Here is a 14,951-nt window from a genome sequence, read left to right as displayed (position 1 = left end):
TTCTCTTTGAGACCCTCTCTGCTTTTTAATGTTGCTGTACTGCTGCTGTGAGGAGCAGCTCCAGTAGGGACTAGGATGGTGACCCCGAGAATACAGCACAGATGAGATGGGGAGCGGGATTCCTGAAGGTTCAGAGGACAAGATGGTCAGTCCCCACAGTGAACTGGCCATCTGGAGGATCAAGGAAGATGAACTCAGACTTAAGACCCGGTAAGGTCATGAGATCACACAACTGGACCGCCCATGTGACCAACGGCCCACGCAGGACCCCATTAGACAGAGAAGACATGGGCCTCCAGAGTGTATCCATCCCTCAACCTCGAGTGCTCAGGAGTTTGTGCCTCTGCCAGCAGAAGGACACACACTCCAACATTTTCCAAAGGATAATGAGCAAGACCATTCAAATAGAGTCCACTTAAATGTAACTTCGTTGAGCTATTTTAGGGTTATGTGGAAATCCAGATCATTTCCGGCTGCTTCTGACCTGTCTCCAGATCTCTTACCAGCGTTAAGAGAATTTGTCTAGGGGCAGCTGGGTGATTCAGTTGGTTAAGCATCGGGTGCCCTGCTCAGTGGGAAGTCTGCTTCTCCCTCTCCTTCTGCCCTTCCCCCTGCCCTGCTCGTGCTTGCTTGCTCTCTCAAATAAATAAATAAAATCTTAAATTTAAAAAAAAGTATTTGTCTAATGGGTCTGTCCTGGCACACGCTCACCAAGCAATGGCTCATTTTCTCCTGTGTACTCGGTAGTATCTTCTTAGCCAATGTAAAGTTCATTGGAAAAATCTTTTCTGCCCATTATCTTGATGCTGCTCTCAGTGGGCATCTCTGTAAGGTTAGTGGCACAGAAGAGGCTACATTAAAACAGGTTTAGGGCAGAGAAGAAGGCGATGGACTCTGGACCCAGGGTCAAGGGTGCGGCTCCGCCGCTTATCTGAAGTCGACCCAGGAGAGAACAGCAGCGGCAGCTCCAACAACGGAAACGTGAGGCCAGCACTTGGAACAAAGTGGAACAAAATATGCTCAGGAAATGTTTCCAAATACAAAAGAGTTATGTTAGATGAGCTCCAAGAAAAGCTTTTGAACTCTGAGTGGTGAGATCCTTGCAAAACAAAGAAATTAGATAAATCTTGTACACAAGTCAGAAATGGGAATGAAAGTAAAATACAGGCTTATCAACCACCTCCACCACAACCACAATACCGGGGGATGTGACTGCCCCCCAAAAAGTGACTGACACAGGAACAGGTCTGACGGGTAACCATTTCCAGGAAGGGAAGTTTCAACAAGGCAACCAGCAGCCTGGCTTACCAGATCCCAAATCAGGGTGACTGAGGTTTTTTCAAAAGGGATGCTATTAATCCAAATTAATAGCAAGGGGAAAGGAAATGAGAATGGAACAAACTTGCTGACCGCACATGATGCTCAGAGCAGAAAACACCTTGCTGGCTGCTTTTGGGCTCACCTCATTTGATCCTCGTAATAATTCTAATGAGGCGAGTGCCAAGCTTATTCTACAGCTAATATAGAATGTTCCAAGATGTTCTTAAAAACTAGGTAATGTGCCTAAAGTCACAATGCCAATAAGTGGAGGAGTGAATATTTCACCTGGGACTGTTAATTATACTGTGGCCATTTTTTTTTTAATAGGTCCCTACTTACTTTAATTTCCTTTGGGATTTACGCCATTCACTTGACAGATATTTACAGAGAAGCCACCACATAAGATGCCACTATTGCAGATGATGGAGATCCAGTAAGGACTCAAGTCTCTGCCTTCAAGAATTTAATTCTAGTGTATCTGTACTTCAAGGCCGCATTATGTCCAATTCAGGATCATGAAGAAGAAAAATAGGGACTCAGTGACCTCAAGAATTTGAATGTTCATTCACCTACGGGAAAGTGGAACTACATACGCACTTAGGAGTTTACCAGCATTCATTATTCTGACCTATGTACGACTTAGACACACACCTACAACTTCAGTGCATGATTTGAAATCTGGCGCACCAGCCAATGGTAACTGGATACAAAATGTGCCCAGACCAAAGAAGATGCAACCAGTAGAAGCTCCATTAATATCACTAGAGAATCACTTGAGGAAGTAAAAGTTGTAAGAGGAAGTAGAAAGGTCTGTGTACTCCAGCCAATAAAGTTGAGACTTTCTTAACTATCTGCTGAATGCACAAATAATCTCATCAGTGAAAGAAAAATATCTGGGAGAACATTCTAAAAAATGACTCAAAGCTCTAACCAGAGAGAAATTAAAAAAAAAAAAAAAAAGTTTCCCATGAAGAGCAAAAGAATATTCCCCAACCTACTAACCTGCCATTAATGGAACTCAACAGAGAATAAATGAGTAATCCGGCCACTGGGGTAACAAGACAAGTGTTGTCTAAGCAAAATGGCTTAGCGAGCTATGTGGCAAAGCGTCAGAACAGGTAGGATTCTTAACCTATGGACTAGACCCACTAGGCAGACAAAGAGGGCCCTTCCATAGACCCACACAGGCCAACTCATGCAGGAATCAGCCTGGCTAGAGGTGGACACCATTCAAGTCAGAGAGAACCAGTGCAATGTCAACTTGTCCTCACAGTGCACTCCATCCAGAGGACAAAGACATGGGAAACAGAGGGAGATGGAATTTTCTACGTCAGATTGTTTGGATCCTAACTTGATGTCATTGCTCTCTCTAACTTCATCTCTTTCTTGCCCACCCTCTATGAAAGGCGGCACAGGGTAAGGGAGAGGCGGACCCACACTAATGAGGCAAAGTGTTTGAGAGACTGGAGGCCCACCCACCCTTCCAGGACAAGAGTTGGAAAACACAGGTTTACAAATGTGGCAAAATGGTAATGACTGGTGAATCCCGTTGTGGGTTTCACTGTACTACTCTTTCAACTTTTCTGCACACTTGACATTTTCCTTAAAAAAAAAAAAAGTTTGAGCCAATGAAAAGAAAAAAAGCATGCAGCTTCAAAGAGACTGCAATGGAGAGGGATGAAAACTGTATCAGCTCCCATGTCTAGGGGCAAACACTCAGTGGTAAGCTCTGGATAACTTTAAACTTTAAATCTTAAACTATCAACTTGTACCAACAACCTTGGAGATTAAAAAAAAAAGGAGGCTTGGTCGGGCCCTCTCTCATGTCTGATGGTCTGTTTCTCAGCTGGGGCCATGTGCTGACCAGCGGAGATTGCCCTCCGTGCTCCCTCCCAGGGCAGGCACCAGGGTCCAGAAGACTGCATCTGAGTTCTGTGACCTGAGGTCACTCTTTTCCCCAATGTTCTCAGAGACAGTGGCAGACACCCTTGTCTGAGGACAGTAACGGCACCAAAGGATTAAGCGGGAGCAATTTTTCCTATGCCTATAATTGGAAAAAGAACTGCCAATGTGGAAGTTAAAAATAAGTTGCCAAGGGACAAAATTCATTCAGATGACAACCTATTCCATTGCTGGCCATTCCAGGAAAATAGGGAGTGGAGCTATTTAATGGGAAGGAAATCTGTTATTCTATATACACCATAATTCACTTCATGACTTAGTCCGGAAGGAAGGGAAATCTATTTGAGTTCAGCACCTGCCTGACTAGTCCCCTGTTGACCTCCCCACTCTGTCTGCTCCCCCTCCACCCCACCCTCTGTACGGAACAGAGGACCAAAATAGCTCCCCTCTGTGCTCCGCCAGGACTCACAGCATACCACACACTCTCCCCAGAGGGCACGGCCCAACCTCCAGGGCTGGGATTTACCTATGTCACTCAGCAAGGTGAGGATGGGTCCTTCCCGCAGGCCACAGCAGTTCTCGAACTGGTTCAGGTACTGTCAAGAAGGTGAAAAGAAGCATCAGAGTGAGCGGTCCCCGACCACCAACAAGCCCACAGTGTGTTTTCCCAGCTGAAGTCATCTGGGGGCTCACCCCAGGCCCCGGCTCTAGGGACCTGGGCTAACAGGTGGCCTGAACAGCAGGACTGGCAGGAATTGGCCCAAGGCGAGGAGGTGGAAGCGGTAGTGAGAACTCCCAGAAGCGCTCACGCACTCACAGGTGAGGTTTCTGAGTCATTCTAAGAGGAGGGCTTTTCAGGCTCACCTGCCATTCTGAGGGAGGCAGGCCAGAGGCCTCGCTCTGCCACAGGGGGACTGCTGCTCCTGAGAGTCCCACAGAGGCCGGGGTGGAAGGCACTCAGTACACGCCACGCTCTGACCAGTCCCCCAACATGGCCAGTGGGATGATGATGGGGGAGTATTTAATGAGCACTTACTACATGCTTGGGACCCAGCAAACCTCTGCACAGTTTAGCTCAATGAAGCTCTAGCTACATAGAGGCTGAGCTCCCAGAGCCACCAAGGAAGGTCGGCATCTGCACCTCACAGGTGAGGAGCCTGAGACCGGAGGGCTTCTGTGAGGCCTGCTCACACAGCCATTCCAGCGCAGCCCTGGGATATGAAGCTGAGGCCTGAGCTCAAACACTTGCCCTCTCTGCCCTCCCAGCCCCGGCTCAGTCCACTGCTGGCGGCTGGCCTCAAATGAAAACAATGGAGAAGGTAACTTCCCAGCTGAGGGTTATAGTCATTAAGGAACATTTATATTCAAGAACGCTGAAGAGCCCATTTCGTGAGCTGGGCATACAGACTGCACTCTTTTAATCGGTTTTGGCTTCTACCTTTGCTCCAGTGCTGGCCTAGCTGGTCTCTTGGTGCCCAGGGGAGGAGGCTTTGAACTCTTGAGAGGAGGGAAAGACAGGCTCCCTCATTTGGAGGGAGAGAACAGAGGTCCCAGGCACTGTGGGCAACAGTGCCTTCTCTGCACTACCTGCCCTAACCCCCGCCATGGGGGGGCCCCACGGACAGAGGCCCCTCAGAGTGCAAGGGCTTCCTGCCTCCCCCAGCTCATCCTGTGCCCCATGGCAGGTCAGTCACGCTACAGTGTGCGCCACCTTCCTCCCTGGCTGACTGGCTCCTTGCTGCCGGCAAGATCAAAGTCTCAAGTTCTCTGACGGGCTTCCGAGCCTCCGTAATCAGGTCACGTCCCACCAACTCCCATGCTGCCCTCCAAGAACCACCCGTTCTGGTGCAACAACATGACTCTGTCTCCCATTTTAAAGAACTGCATTCAGTAATCAAATGGTTGTCAAAGGTTAGGAAAATAAAGAGGAAAAGTGAAGCATTATCAACTTCCCCATTTCTCATCCGTTATCAGTCCCCGGCTTGTCGGTCATGCCAATGACTGTTCACATCCTGCTGTGCCACTCCCGCGACCTGCCTAGCTCCGGTGGCGGGAGAAAGTCACTCAGGCAGAAGAACCCTTGTGGAAAGTTTCCTCTACAAAAAGAAAGCGGAAGGGGCCAGAATAGTAATGGAAACAGCACACGAAGCTGGGTCCAAGAAACTGCCATGTCAAGACAGAAGAAGTGCCTGGGTATCCTGCCTCCCACCCCCCCGGCCCCCCCATAATACCATGACCCTTCTAGAGTGAAGAGTTCGGGAGATGTGCGCTAAGAGAAACCTCTTTTTCAACACAAAAACAACTTCGCTGTCCAGAGACAACTTTTATTTTGCCTCCTCCTATGTGGCATTCTTCAGTGTCCTGGGTGGAGAGGGGGCCTACAGTTGGTGTCCCATGGGCTGTGACCCAAGCTCTTCCATGCCGCAGCTACCCCAGGCCTGGTAACTCGCCTCACCAGCCTGGGCTGTGGTCTACAGCCTTCACGTGGAAACCATGTGGTACCAGCATCACAGGGATGTGGAAGATCCAACAAGGCCAAGTACAAAAGCAGGCTGTATGATTGCGTTGGAGGCCACGCTGGGGAGGGGGCCAGGCACGACCGTCTCTGAGACAAGGGAGGGCTGCAGGCACCGACCCTGCAGGACGTGCTCTGGTAAGGAGAAGTAAACGCGCTAGAGGGACGAACGCCCAGATGGTGAGTCAGTGGTGGCTCTGGAACATCAGCCCAGTTCCATGCTTACTAAGCCAGCTCCCTTCCTGCTCCACTCTGTGACCCTGTCTGTAGTGTGGCCACATCTGGGGGACAGAACCCCTCCCAATAAGCAGAGTGGTGACGCGTACGCTGAAGGACGGCGGTGGCCCTAACATGCCCAGGGAAAGAAAGTTTGTTTTGGAACTGGTCCAGTCTTTCTCCATCCTCCAAACCTGGTGACTTTTTCTTGTCATTTCAGGAATCACCGTGCAGGACATACATTCAGCGAGCCCCTCCCTGACTTTCCAGTAAGAGCTTCTGATTCAGTCCCTCGATTCACATCATGCACATCACCCCACCCTGAGCACAGAAGAGGGGCATCTGGGAAGGAAAAGCAAGCCCGTCGGAGGCACCACAAGTGCCCGAGCTTCCTGACGAGGAAGGGTGCAAAAGTCATCCCCGCTGCTCCCTGCCCAGACGGGCTGCACCCAGCCACCCCACGCCCAGCCACCCCGGAAGCCTCACCTTTCGGAGATCTCCTCCCTGGCAGTACTCCATGGCCAGCAGGGGCAAGTCATTGGGAGCCAAGCTCTGCATCCCCTCGGGGACGTCCCGGGCAGCCACCACATTGGGGTGGTTCAGCCTAGGAAGGAGACAGCAGTGAGAGAAAAAACCAAGCTCTGGCTCAAACCCGCTCCCTGCTCCCCGCTCCGTCCGTGTCTCAGCAAAGCTTTACAACAAAGGCCCAGACTAGCCGAGGGCCCCTCTGGGGTAAGTGACAGGACGGAGGTCAGGCACGGGCTAGTCACCTCGGCGCTGGGTCCGTTAGTGTTCACCCAGCTCTACTTTCAGTACTGTGAGCTCAAGGACTGTGAGGGCCTCAGGTGCAACTAAATTTTCTTTAGAGTGCCCCATACCAAGTCCTCACTGAACTTCAAAACTGCTCTGAAAAGCACAGAAAGTAGAGGGACTTCCAACCTCAGGCCATTCAAGCAGGGATGGGGGGGGGTGTGCGTGCATGTGTGCATGTGTGGAAACAAGGTGATGCATCCCTTTTAAGAAGTTCACGAAGGGAGCACCTGTTTGAGGCCTTAGAACGACTAGGTTGCTAAATGCTTGCCTAAACCCCTCACTACCTGGGAGGACAGCGCCCATGCAGGGCCTGACAGACCATCCCTGTCCCCACACTGGGGGAGTAAGTATCTGCCATCAGTTCACAGCAGTGGAGAGCCACACACCGCCTTGGAACCGGAAATACAGGAGGGAAAAAGAGCATCTCTGCTGTGACAAAGATAAAGTCACGGTGATGGCTATTTTAAATTATTTAATATAAGAAATAAAACCGAACAAAAGCCCTCAAGAAAGCCCAGAGTTGGACACTAAGGGCCATTCCTCTAGAAGTCATCTGTTACCCTGATTGAGCTCAGGACTGAGATTTATGACTTTTCCAGATGCAGCAGGTGGGGCTGTTGCTCCAGATCCCGAAGCTCAGAGGGCTTCCCTCCAACTTCACGGCAGTGTCCCAAGGCCCCTCAGCTCCCGCAGTCTCCTTGTCCCCCTGCAGTGACGGGCCCTCACCTTCTCATGATCTGGATCTCTAGGCACCACCGCTCTCGATTCCGGGGGCTGAGCTCCTGCCGGCACTGCTTGATAGCAATCTGCTCACCTGTTTCCTGCAGAGAGAGCATGAACAGGGAGGGGATGAGCAAAATTCACGACCAAGCCCACCGAGAAAGCCAGGGGTCGAATATGAAATTGTCTCCTTAGGGCCTAAAGCATGGATTGTGGGACCTCTGGGATCCCGAGGCCCACATATGTATCCTCTGATAGATGTCCCCAAGTCACTTGCCAGCCTATCAGGCTGGCCTCCGCACCCCCACCTCTTCCCGGACTTTCCCCCTTCTAGCCAACCAGAGTCTACACCAATGCCTTGTTTGGTTTCCACCTCCTCCGTGAAACCTCTGCTCACCACTCCTGCCGAAGAGATCTCGCACTTCTCTGAGCCCCGGCTGCTAGACAGAACCATAGGACACTACCGGCATTGACCATTCTGACCCAATGACACTTGCCATCAATGGCACTTGCCTGTGACTCAACCTAGCAGTTACCGCCACACTGCCTTCGTAGTTCATGCAAGAGTTTCATCTCTCCAGAGAGAAGGCAAACCTAGCATAGTAGCTGGAACACGGAGGATGATTCAATTTAGCGTTTACTAGCTCTGTGACCTGGGGCAGAGCATTTGGTCGGACTCAGTTTCTTCATCTGTAAAATAAGAATGCCTACAGCCACTTTTGGAGCTATCCTGAAGCTCAGCAGCCGGCAGTGTCCAGCCCTTAGCAGGTGTTCAGTAACACTGCGGAGAGCAGAGCAGACCCAGGTCACGCAAGAACCCCGGCGTTAAGATCCCCTGCAGCTTGGCTCACCCTGCCTTTCCAGCCACTCTCCCGAGAGGCCCCCAGCCATCGGCCGCTGCAGCTGGATCAGACGCCTGTCCAGTCCCCTGCTTCTCAGGTCTGCGCTCTTGCTTACGTGGGAGCACAGGCGCTGCGGGGCCCACCTCAAGGGACTCTTGCTCTGCTCTCCAAACAGGCCACTCCTTCACACACACAGCTACCAAAGACTTATGTTCTGTAGAGTCACAGGGTTATTTTCTCTTTTCTTGGTTAAATTACAGGCTTATCTTCATGCACGTTAAACTCTTCTCCAGTAACTAGCACAATGCCCTCCGCTGAGATTTTGTGAAAGGAAGGGAAGGCAATCCGTAAAACATTTCTGAATAATTCACTGACTGCCTGGGTCCTGAGGATTAACTCATCCCTTTTCCTTGGTCCTCTAGGCAGCACCAAGGAGCCCCGGGGGACAGACTGAAAGGGGCGAGCCCTACAGCTACAGTGCTGCAGCAGGGAGAGCGGCTCTGGCCTCCGGTGCTCAGCCCACCACAGGGGGCAACCATGCATTGCTGCTACCTCCTCAGGCCCCCAGGGGCCTCCAGGATGGCTGAGGCATACTGGGTGGCCCTAGCCATGCCTCTGGTGGCAGGGGCTTGGAAGCTGGGCCCGCCATCAGTGAGCAAGTGGACTTTACCAGCATCCTGTATATTCTGTGTCTGCACAGTGGCAAACGACCTCCCCAACAGCCCTATGACTAGGGGAGAGCCATGCCTGCAGGATCCTTCCACAAGACGGCAGAACAGTACCAAAATTCTACTACTTGCCCAACTGAAGACAGATATCCTAGAGGCCGTGACAGACCATTTTCTTAGTTTTGTCATTTTAGGAAAGTGCATTCCAAAAAGAATCCTCATTCTTCTAACTGGAGCAATTCATATGGTGCTGAATGGGACTTGAACGAGACAGGCCGAGGGGCACCCCGGTGGCTCAGCTGGTTGAGGGTCCGACTCTGGGTTGCCTCTCAGGTTATGATCTCAGGGCTCTGGGCTCAGTGGGTAGTCTGCTCAAGATCCTTTTCCTTCCTCTCCACCACTCCCCCTGCTTGCATCTCTCTCTCTCTCCCTCTCTCTAGTGAATAAATAAAATCTTCGAAAAGACACACAGAGAACTGTGGCAGCCCTCCCCGCGTGCACGCGGCAGTCCCGCAGCAGCAGAACTGCAACGTGGGCATGCATTTACCAGACTGGCCGTGATCCCTGCAGGAACACACACCCACCCAGTAAGAAAAAGGAAAACGAAGTCTCCAACCATGAGCACAAGTTGTCAAATAAAACCACCAAGTCACTGCTTGATAGACCAATCCCTAAATCCGACATGCGCGAAAGAGAACCTTCAGAAACACGGTGGAACCACCTTCGGCCTTTCCCAGCTCGGATGCCAGAGAACAGGTACAACACCTCTACGATCCTCGCAGAAGGAGCTTCTACCAAAGCCCAACACTGCTGGGGTTAAACTGCATGTCACGCAGTTACCTCGCGTGCCTACTTTTTCTTTTTTTTAACAGCTCTACTGAAATATAATTCACGCACCGCACGATGGATCCATTTACCGTGCGCAGAGTACGGGTATAGGGGTATGGTCGGCATAGCGCGACCAAAGCCACCCATCAATTTTAGAACATGTTCATCAACCCTCCCCCACCCCCGAAACCCCGTATCCGAGAGCAGTCACTCTTCCCCCAACCCCTTGAGCAAAGGCAACCCCCTACCTTTATGGATTCCCCTGTTCTGAACGATCCACAGATGGAATCCCACGATATGGGGACTTCGGGGATGGTTTCTTTCACGGCTCATGCATGCGGTAGCCACATGCCTGCTTTTGTAACGACACACTCCTTGGTGCAGCCCGTGGCAGCGGGCATTGATAACCGGGTCCTGACAGACGGTTCACACACTGCTATCAGAACCCCAATATTTGGCCCAGATCCGAGGCACTCTGAAGAGCTGACCTCTTCCAAAACTCATAAATCCTGTTGCTAGTGAACCAACCAGTACAGTTGTAACAAGTGAACTCGGTAGAAATCCATTTAGTACTTTTCACAAGTTAGGGAACGTGTGAAAATTCTGTTTCCTCATCGATGTACAGACTGTTGTTCGATCTCACAAAATGTTACACCCCCTTCATCATGAACTTCCCAATTCCTGTCGGTTCTCAAACAGATTTAAATTTGCTTTCAAGTTTCACTTCCCCTGAGTGTTCGGACTCAAACGTTTTCGCCCTGTTCTAGGGTAACTTCATCTGTAGCAGCACTGACATGCCACTGGACATGCTGGTCTCCGGTCAGGTGGGATCACATGGAAACTGAGACTCGACTGCACAGTTCTAAACTGAAGGGCCAAGTGTCATAAAAGGTCACAGGGCCGAGGGAGTCCCTTCAGCAGGTAATGTTTTGATGGACAGTCTGATAAGTAACAGTTTAGAACAAGATAATGCAACTCTTGGTCTGTTATCTCAGAATGACTCAGAGCTTAAATCAAGATATTTAAAGATCTGCACCTATTTTAACTTCAGTATACAGAACTGTGTGTTAGTTTTTTGCTTTGTTTTACTCCTGCTATTAACAAATTGCCACAAACTTAGTGGCTTAAAACACAAATTTATGTCCTTACAGTTCTGGAGGTCAGAAGTCTGGTACAGATCTCACTGGGCTAAAATCAAGACGTCAGCAGGGCCATGGTCTTTTCTGGAAACTTTAGGGAAGAATACATTTCCTTGACCTTTCCAGCTTCTAGAAGCTGACTGCATTCTTTGGCTCAGGGTCCCTCCCTCCATGCCCAAAGTCAGCAACGACCAGCTAACTCCTGTCACATTGCATTACTTTGACACTGACTCTCCTGCCTCCCTCTTCCACTTTTTTTTTAAGATACATATCATTTTACTTTATTTTATTTTATTTATTTGATAGAGACAGTGAGAGAGGGAACACAAGTAGGGGGAGTGGGAGAGGGAGAAGCAGGCTCCCTGCTGAGTAGGGAGCCCAATGCAGGGCTCCATCCCAGGACCTTGGGTTCATGATCTGAGCCAAAGGCAGACACTTAACAACTGAGCCACCCAGACACCCCTTCCACTTTATTTTAAAGACTTTATTTAAGGGGTGCCTGGGTGGCTCAGTTGGTTAAGCAACTGCCTTCGGCTCAGGTCGTGATCCTGGAGTCCCAGGATCGAGTCCCGCATGGGGCTCCCATCTCCACAAGGAGTCTGCTTCTCCCTCTAACCTTCTCGCATCTCATGCTCTCTCTCACTGTCTCTCTCTCTCAAATAAATAAATAAAATCTTTAAAAAAAAAATAAAGACTTTATTTAAGAGACACAGAGATAGGGGCGCCTGGGTGGCTCAGTGGGTTAAAGCCTCTGCCTTCGGCTCAGGTCATGATCTCAGGGTCCTGGGATCGAGGCCCGCATCGGGCTCTCTGCTCAGCAGGGAGCCTGCTTCCCTTCCTCTCTCTCTCTGCCTGCCTCTCTGACTTCTTGTGATCTCTGACAAATAAATAAAATCTTAAAAAAAAAAAAAAGAGAGACACAGAGATAGGGACAGAGAGAGCAAGAGAGAGCACCAGTGGGGAGGAGGGGAAGAAGGAGGGTCACTGCTGAGCAGGGAGCCCAGTGCAAGGCTAGGACCTTGGGATCACGTCCTGAGCCAAAGGCAGACACCCAACCCAGTGAGCCACCCAGGCGCCCTTCCCTCTTCCACTTTTAAGCCCCTCATGACCACACTGGGCTGACCCAGACAATATGGGATAATCTTCCCACCTAATGTCAGCCAATGAGCAACCTTCATTCACCTTTGCCATGGTGCCCTAACATACTGACAGGTTCAGGGGTTAGGACATAGCCATCTTTGGGAGGGGCCATTATTCTGCCTACTACAGACAGTATGCTTCCTTCATAAAAAATGACAAATAGATCCCAGAGGTAGATTTATTAAGTGATTTAGAACATATTTTAGGTAATCTATCCACACATTGAATAATTGTGTGTTGAACAATTGTGATCTGTTCAACACAAACACTGGATCTAACATATAGCTGTTACCTGGCTCAACCCAGAGTCCAGGAATAGATGTTGATATCGAAGACTGATATTAAAGATTGAAGATTTGATATCAGCCTCAGTATCCTGATGCAAACTAAGAAGTGAACCTCCCAATATGAATACTAAACACATTGTGGACTAAATGGGCACAGACACCAAAACTCACTTTCTATTTGTGGACAGCTCAGCTTAGTCCTACCGTTGCAGGGGAAATCCTAACAATTTCCGGGGCTTGGGAATGTCTCGCTCAGATATAGACACACTTAAACTTTTCTTACACAGCGGGCCTTGAGGCAGTATTCTGAAACATTCCAGTTTTCCATGAGTAATATTTCATTTGAAACAGAAACCCAAACACAATGACTTTCTGTTGCTAAAAACATACCGGCTCTTGAAAGCAAAATTCAATTAAACAGTTCAAAAACAGACTAAAAATACCGGTTTTAAAAGCCTGAGGAGTTTGATCTTCACTAGCAATGAAACTCCAAGAGCAGCAGATGACTTTCTTTATTTGGGCTGGAACCCCTTTGAGTCTTAGCTCAGTTCTGTGGAAACCTAGACTTGGCCCAAACTGTATCAGCCTCCAACTTCCAGTAAGTGGACTCCTCGTGTGGGACAAAATTTAAAATCGGTTTGTATTTCGAGAAAATGGAGACAGGGAGCAACTGTGTTAGCCACAGTGAATACAATTTATCAGGAAGGTCCCTCAAGTCTGTGTTTCTTTTGTACATGAAAACATAAAACTTGTGTATAAAGTGGGGGGGGGGTACCTCCTCAGATGGCTGAGAGCTACCAGAAGGCATGACAGTACAAGTGAGCTGAAGGCCAGTCCACTCAGGAGCTGGCCCAGCTTCCCAAAGCTAGCCTTCTTCACATGAGGAGGGGAAACCGGCTGGAAGCCAAGAGGTCCATTCAAACTCTTGGCTGGGAAACCTGTCTCCTGCTACCGTGGCAACCGTCCAATAGGCCACTGTGGTAAAAGGGGCTAATTAGTAATAACCAGCTCGTTCCTTCTCAGGCCCTGCCCTCCAAGATGAACTTCAGAGAGGAAGTACAGAGGTAGGCCTAGAGAGATCCTCAGGACAGAACTCAGGCCTGAGAGTGGAAAGGTACAGGGTCTCTGTCTACAGCTTCACCCCTGACTCAACCACACTGACCAGTCTATGCCGAGAAATCTCAGTTCAACCCACTCCCTTTGGTGTAAACAGCCAACACACACAGTGGCCTCCAAACTCACCGACAGAGGCTTGTGAGGAGAAGTAAGTCAGGGTGTAACTCCTTCATCCTTCACCTGGTGTATGTGGGACACTGAGCCCGCTAGTTTAGCTTCTGGGCCCTTTATCCAGAAGAGGGAGAGGGGATGCTACCCCTCAGTCAAAACGGGATGGAGTGCCCGATACAGAGTGAGCCTTGAGCAAATTACAGCAGCAGCATTTCCCTTCTCTGGCCTTGTGTAGATGTTACTCTACCCATTTGATGTGTCTTCTCTTCAGACTCTCTACAGTCCGTCTCCTTCCAAGATTCTGCTCAAGTTCCATTTCCTCAAGAAGCCTTCCCTCTCCCCTGAACACTCAAGAGTGGATATGGATAAAGCAGCGAGCACAGCTGGCACAGGACACTCTCAGTAAACAGCAGGCATTCATATCTCTACACAATTTGGTGCCCATATTCAGACCTATTTCATAGATGGCGGAGCGCTCATTTTACCGCCTCACTTAGAGCATAAGCACACTGAGGACAAGGTCGTTTCTTTTTTCCCCCAGTGGACCCTGGGTCTGTGCGCAATAAATTCTTAGTGAACTGACTGAGGTCTTTACAACTTCCAAAACACACACATAAGCTGAAGTGAGCTTAATCTTGTCCAGTGAGGAAACAAGTCAAAGTCGGTACCACTTCGTAGAAGAGATCATTAATAACACCATGCCTCTTAGAGCTTTACACGAGCCACTCCGTACATTACCTCATGTCATCCTCACAGGCGTCCTTTGGGAAACCAGGCAGCAATTCCCAGCCTCTTTCATAGCAAAGTGCACAGAGAATAGTGCAAGGCATCCTGGGACATGTCCAGATCCTTTCAGAAAGCCGCGATCCTATTTCATGCTTAGACATGCTGAGAGTCAAGATCAATATCTTAGCATCCTCAAAAGTCCAAGGGGGGAGTTGGGCTCAAAGCCATGAAGCTGGCAAGAAACAGAGCCAGGACTAGAACCCAGGTATGGGTGACTGGGAGTCATGTGGTTTTCCCCCTTATTCCCAAAAGGGGCTGCAGGCTGAGGTCACTCAGGTCATCTTTTTCTTCTTCTTCTGTATTTAACAAAGGTCTTATTGAAAACATCAGCCTATCTAGACCATACTGATAAATGGTTTGTGCTGACCCCCGGGCTGAGGATTTAAGGTAGTTCAGACACGGCAAGGACTGCCAAGGCCCATGCTTGGTAACAGATTCCAAAAACTCAGGGAAACAGGGATAAGGGCATTTGGTACACTGCCCTTCCTCACTAAGAAATATTTGTTTTAGAAAGATTTATGCATGTTGTCTTCCAAATGAGAGTTTTT

At 49.5% G+C, this 14,951-nt stretch overlaps 1 protein-coding gene across 2 annotated transcripts in view; it reads right to left on the bottom strand.

Annotated features, from left to right (window-relative positions):
* IKBKB (inhibitor of nuclear factor kappa B kinase subunit beta) overlaps positions 1-14,951 on the bottom strand; it is a 61,057-nt gene that overhangs the window by 38,849 nt on the left and 7,257 nt on the right. The window contains exons 3-5 of one of the 2 annotated variants that reach the window (XM_080796153.1): positions 7,493-7,587; positions 6,440-6,557; positions 3,749-3,818 (exon numbers count right to left, since the gene is read on the bottom strand). In XM_080796153.1, the coding sequence (XP_080652279.1) occupies positions 3,749-3,818; positions 6,440-6,557; positions 7,493-7,587 (283 nt within the window). Of the gene's footprint in view, positions 1-3,748; positions 3,819-6,439; positions 6,558-7,326; positions 7,392-7,492; positions 7,588-14,951 lie in introns of those variants that run through there. The other variant, XM_080796154.1, reaches the window with a different exon arrangement.

Source organism: Martes martes (genome assembly GCF_963455335.1).
Source record: "Martes martes genome assembly, chromosome: 2".
Taxonomy (NCBI): Eukaryota; Metazoa; Chordata; class Mammalia; order Carnivora; family Mustelidae; genus Martes; species Martes martes.
Note: the sequence above shows the minus strand (reverse complement) of the source record. Positions and strands in the feature narration are given on the sequence as shown.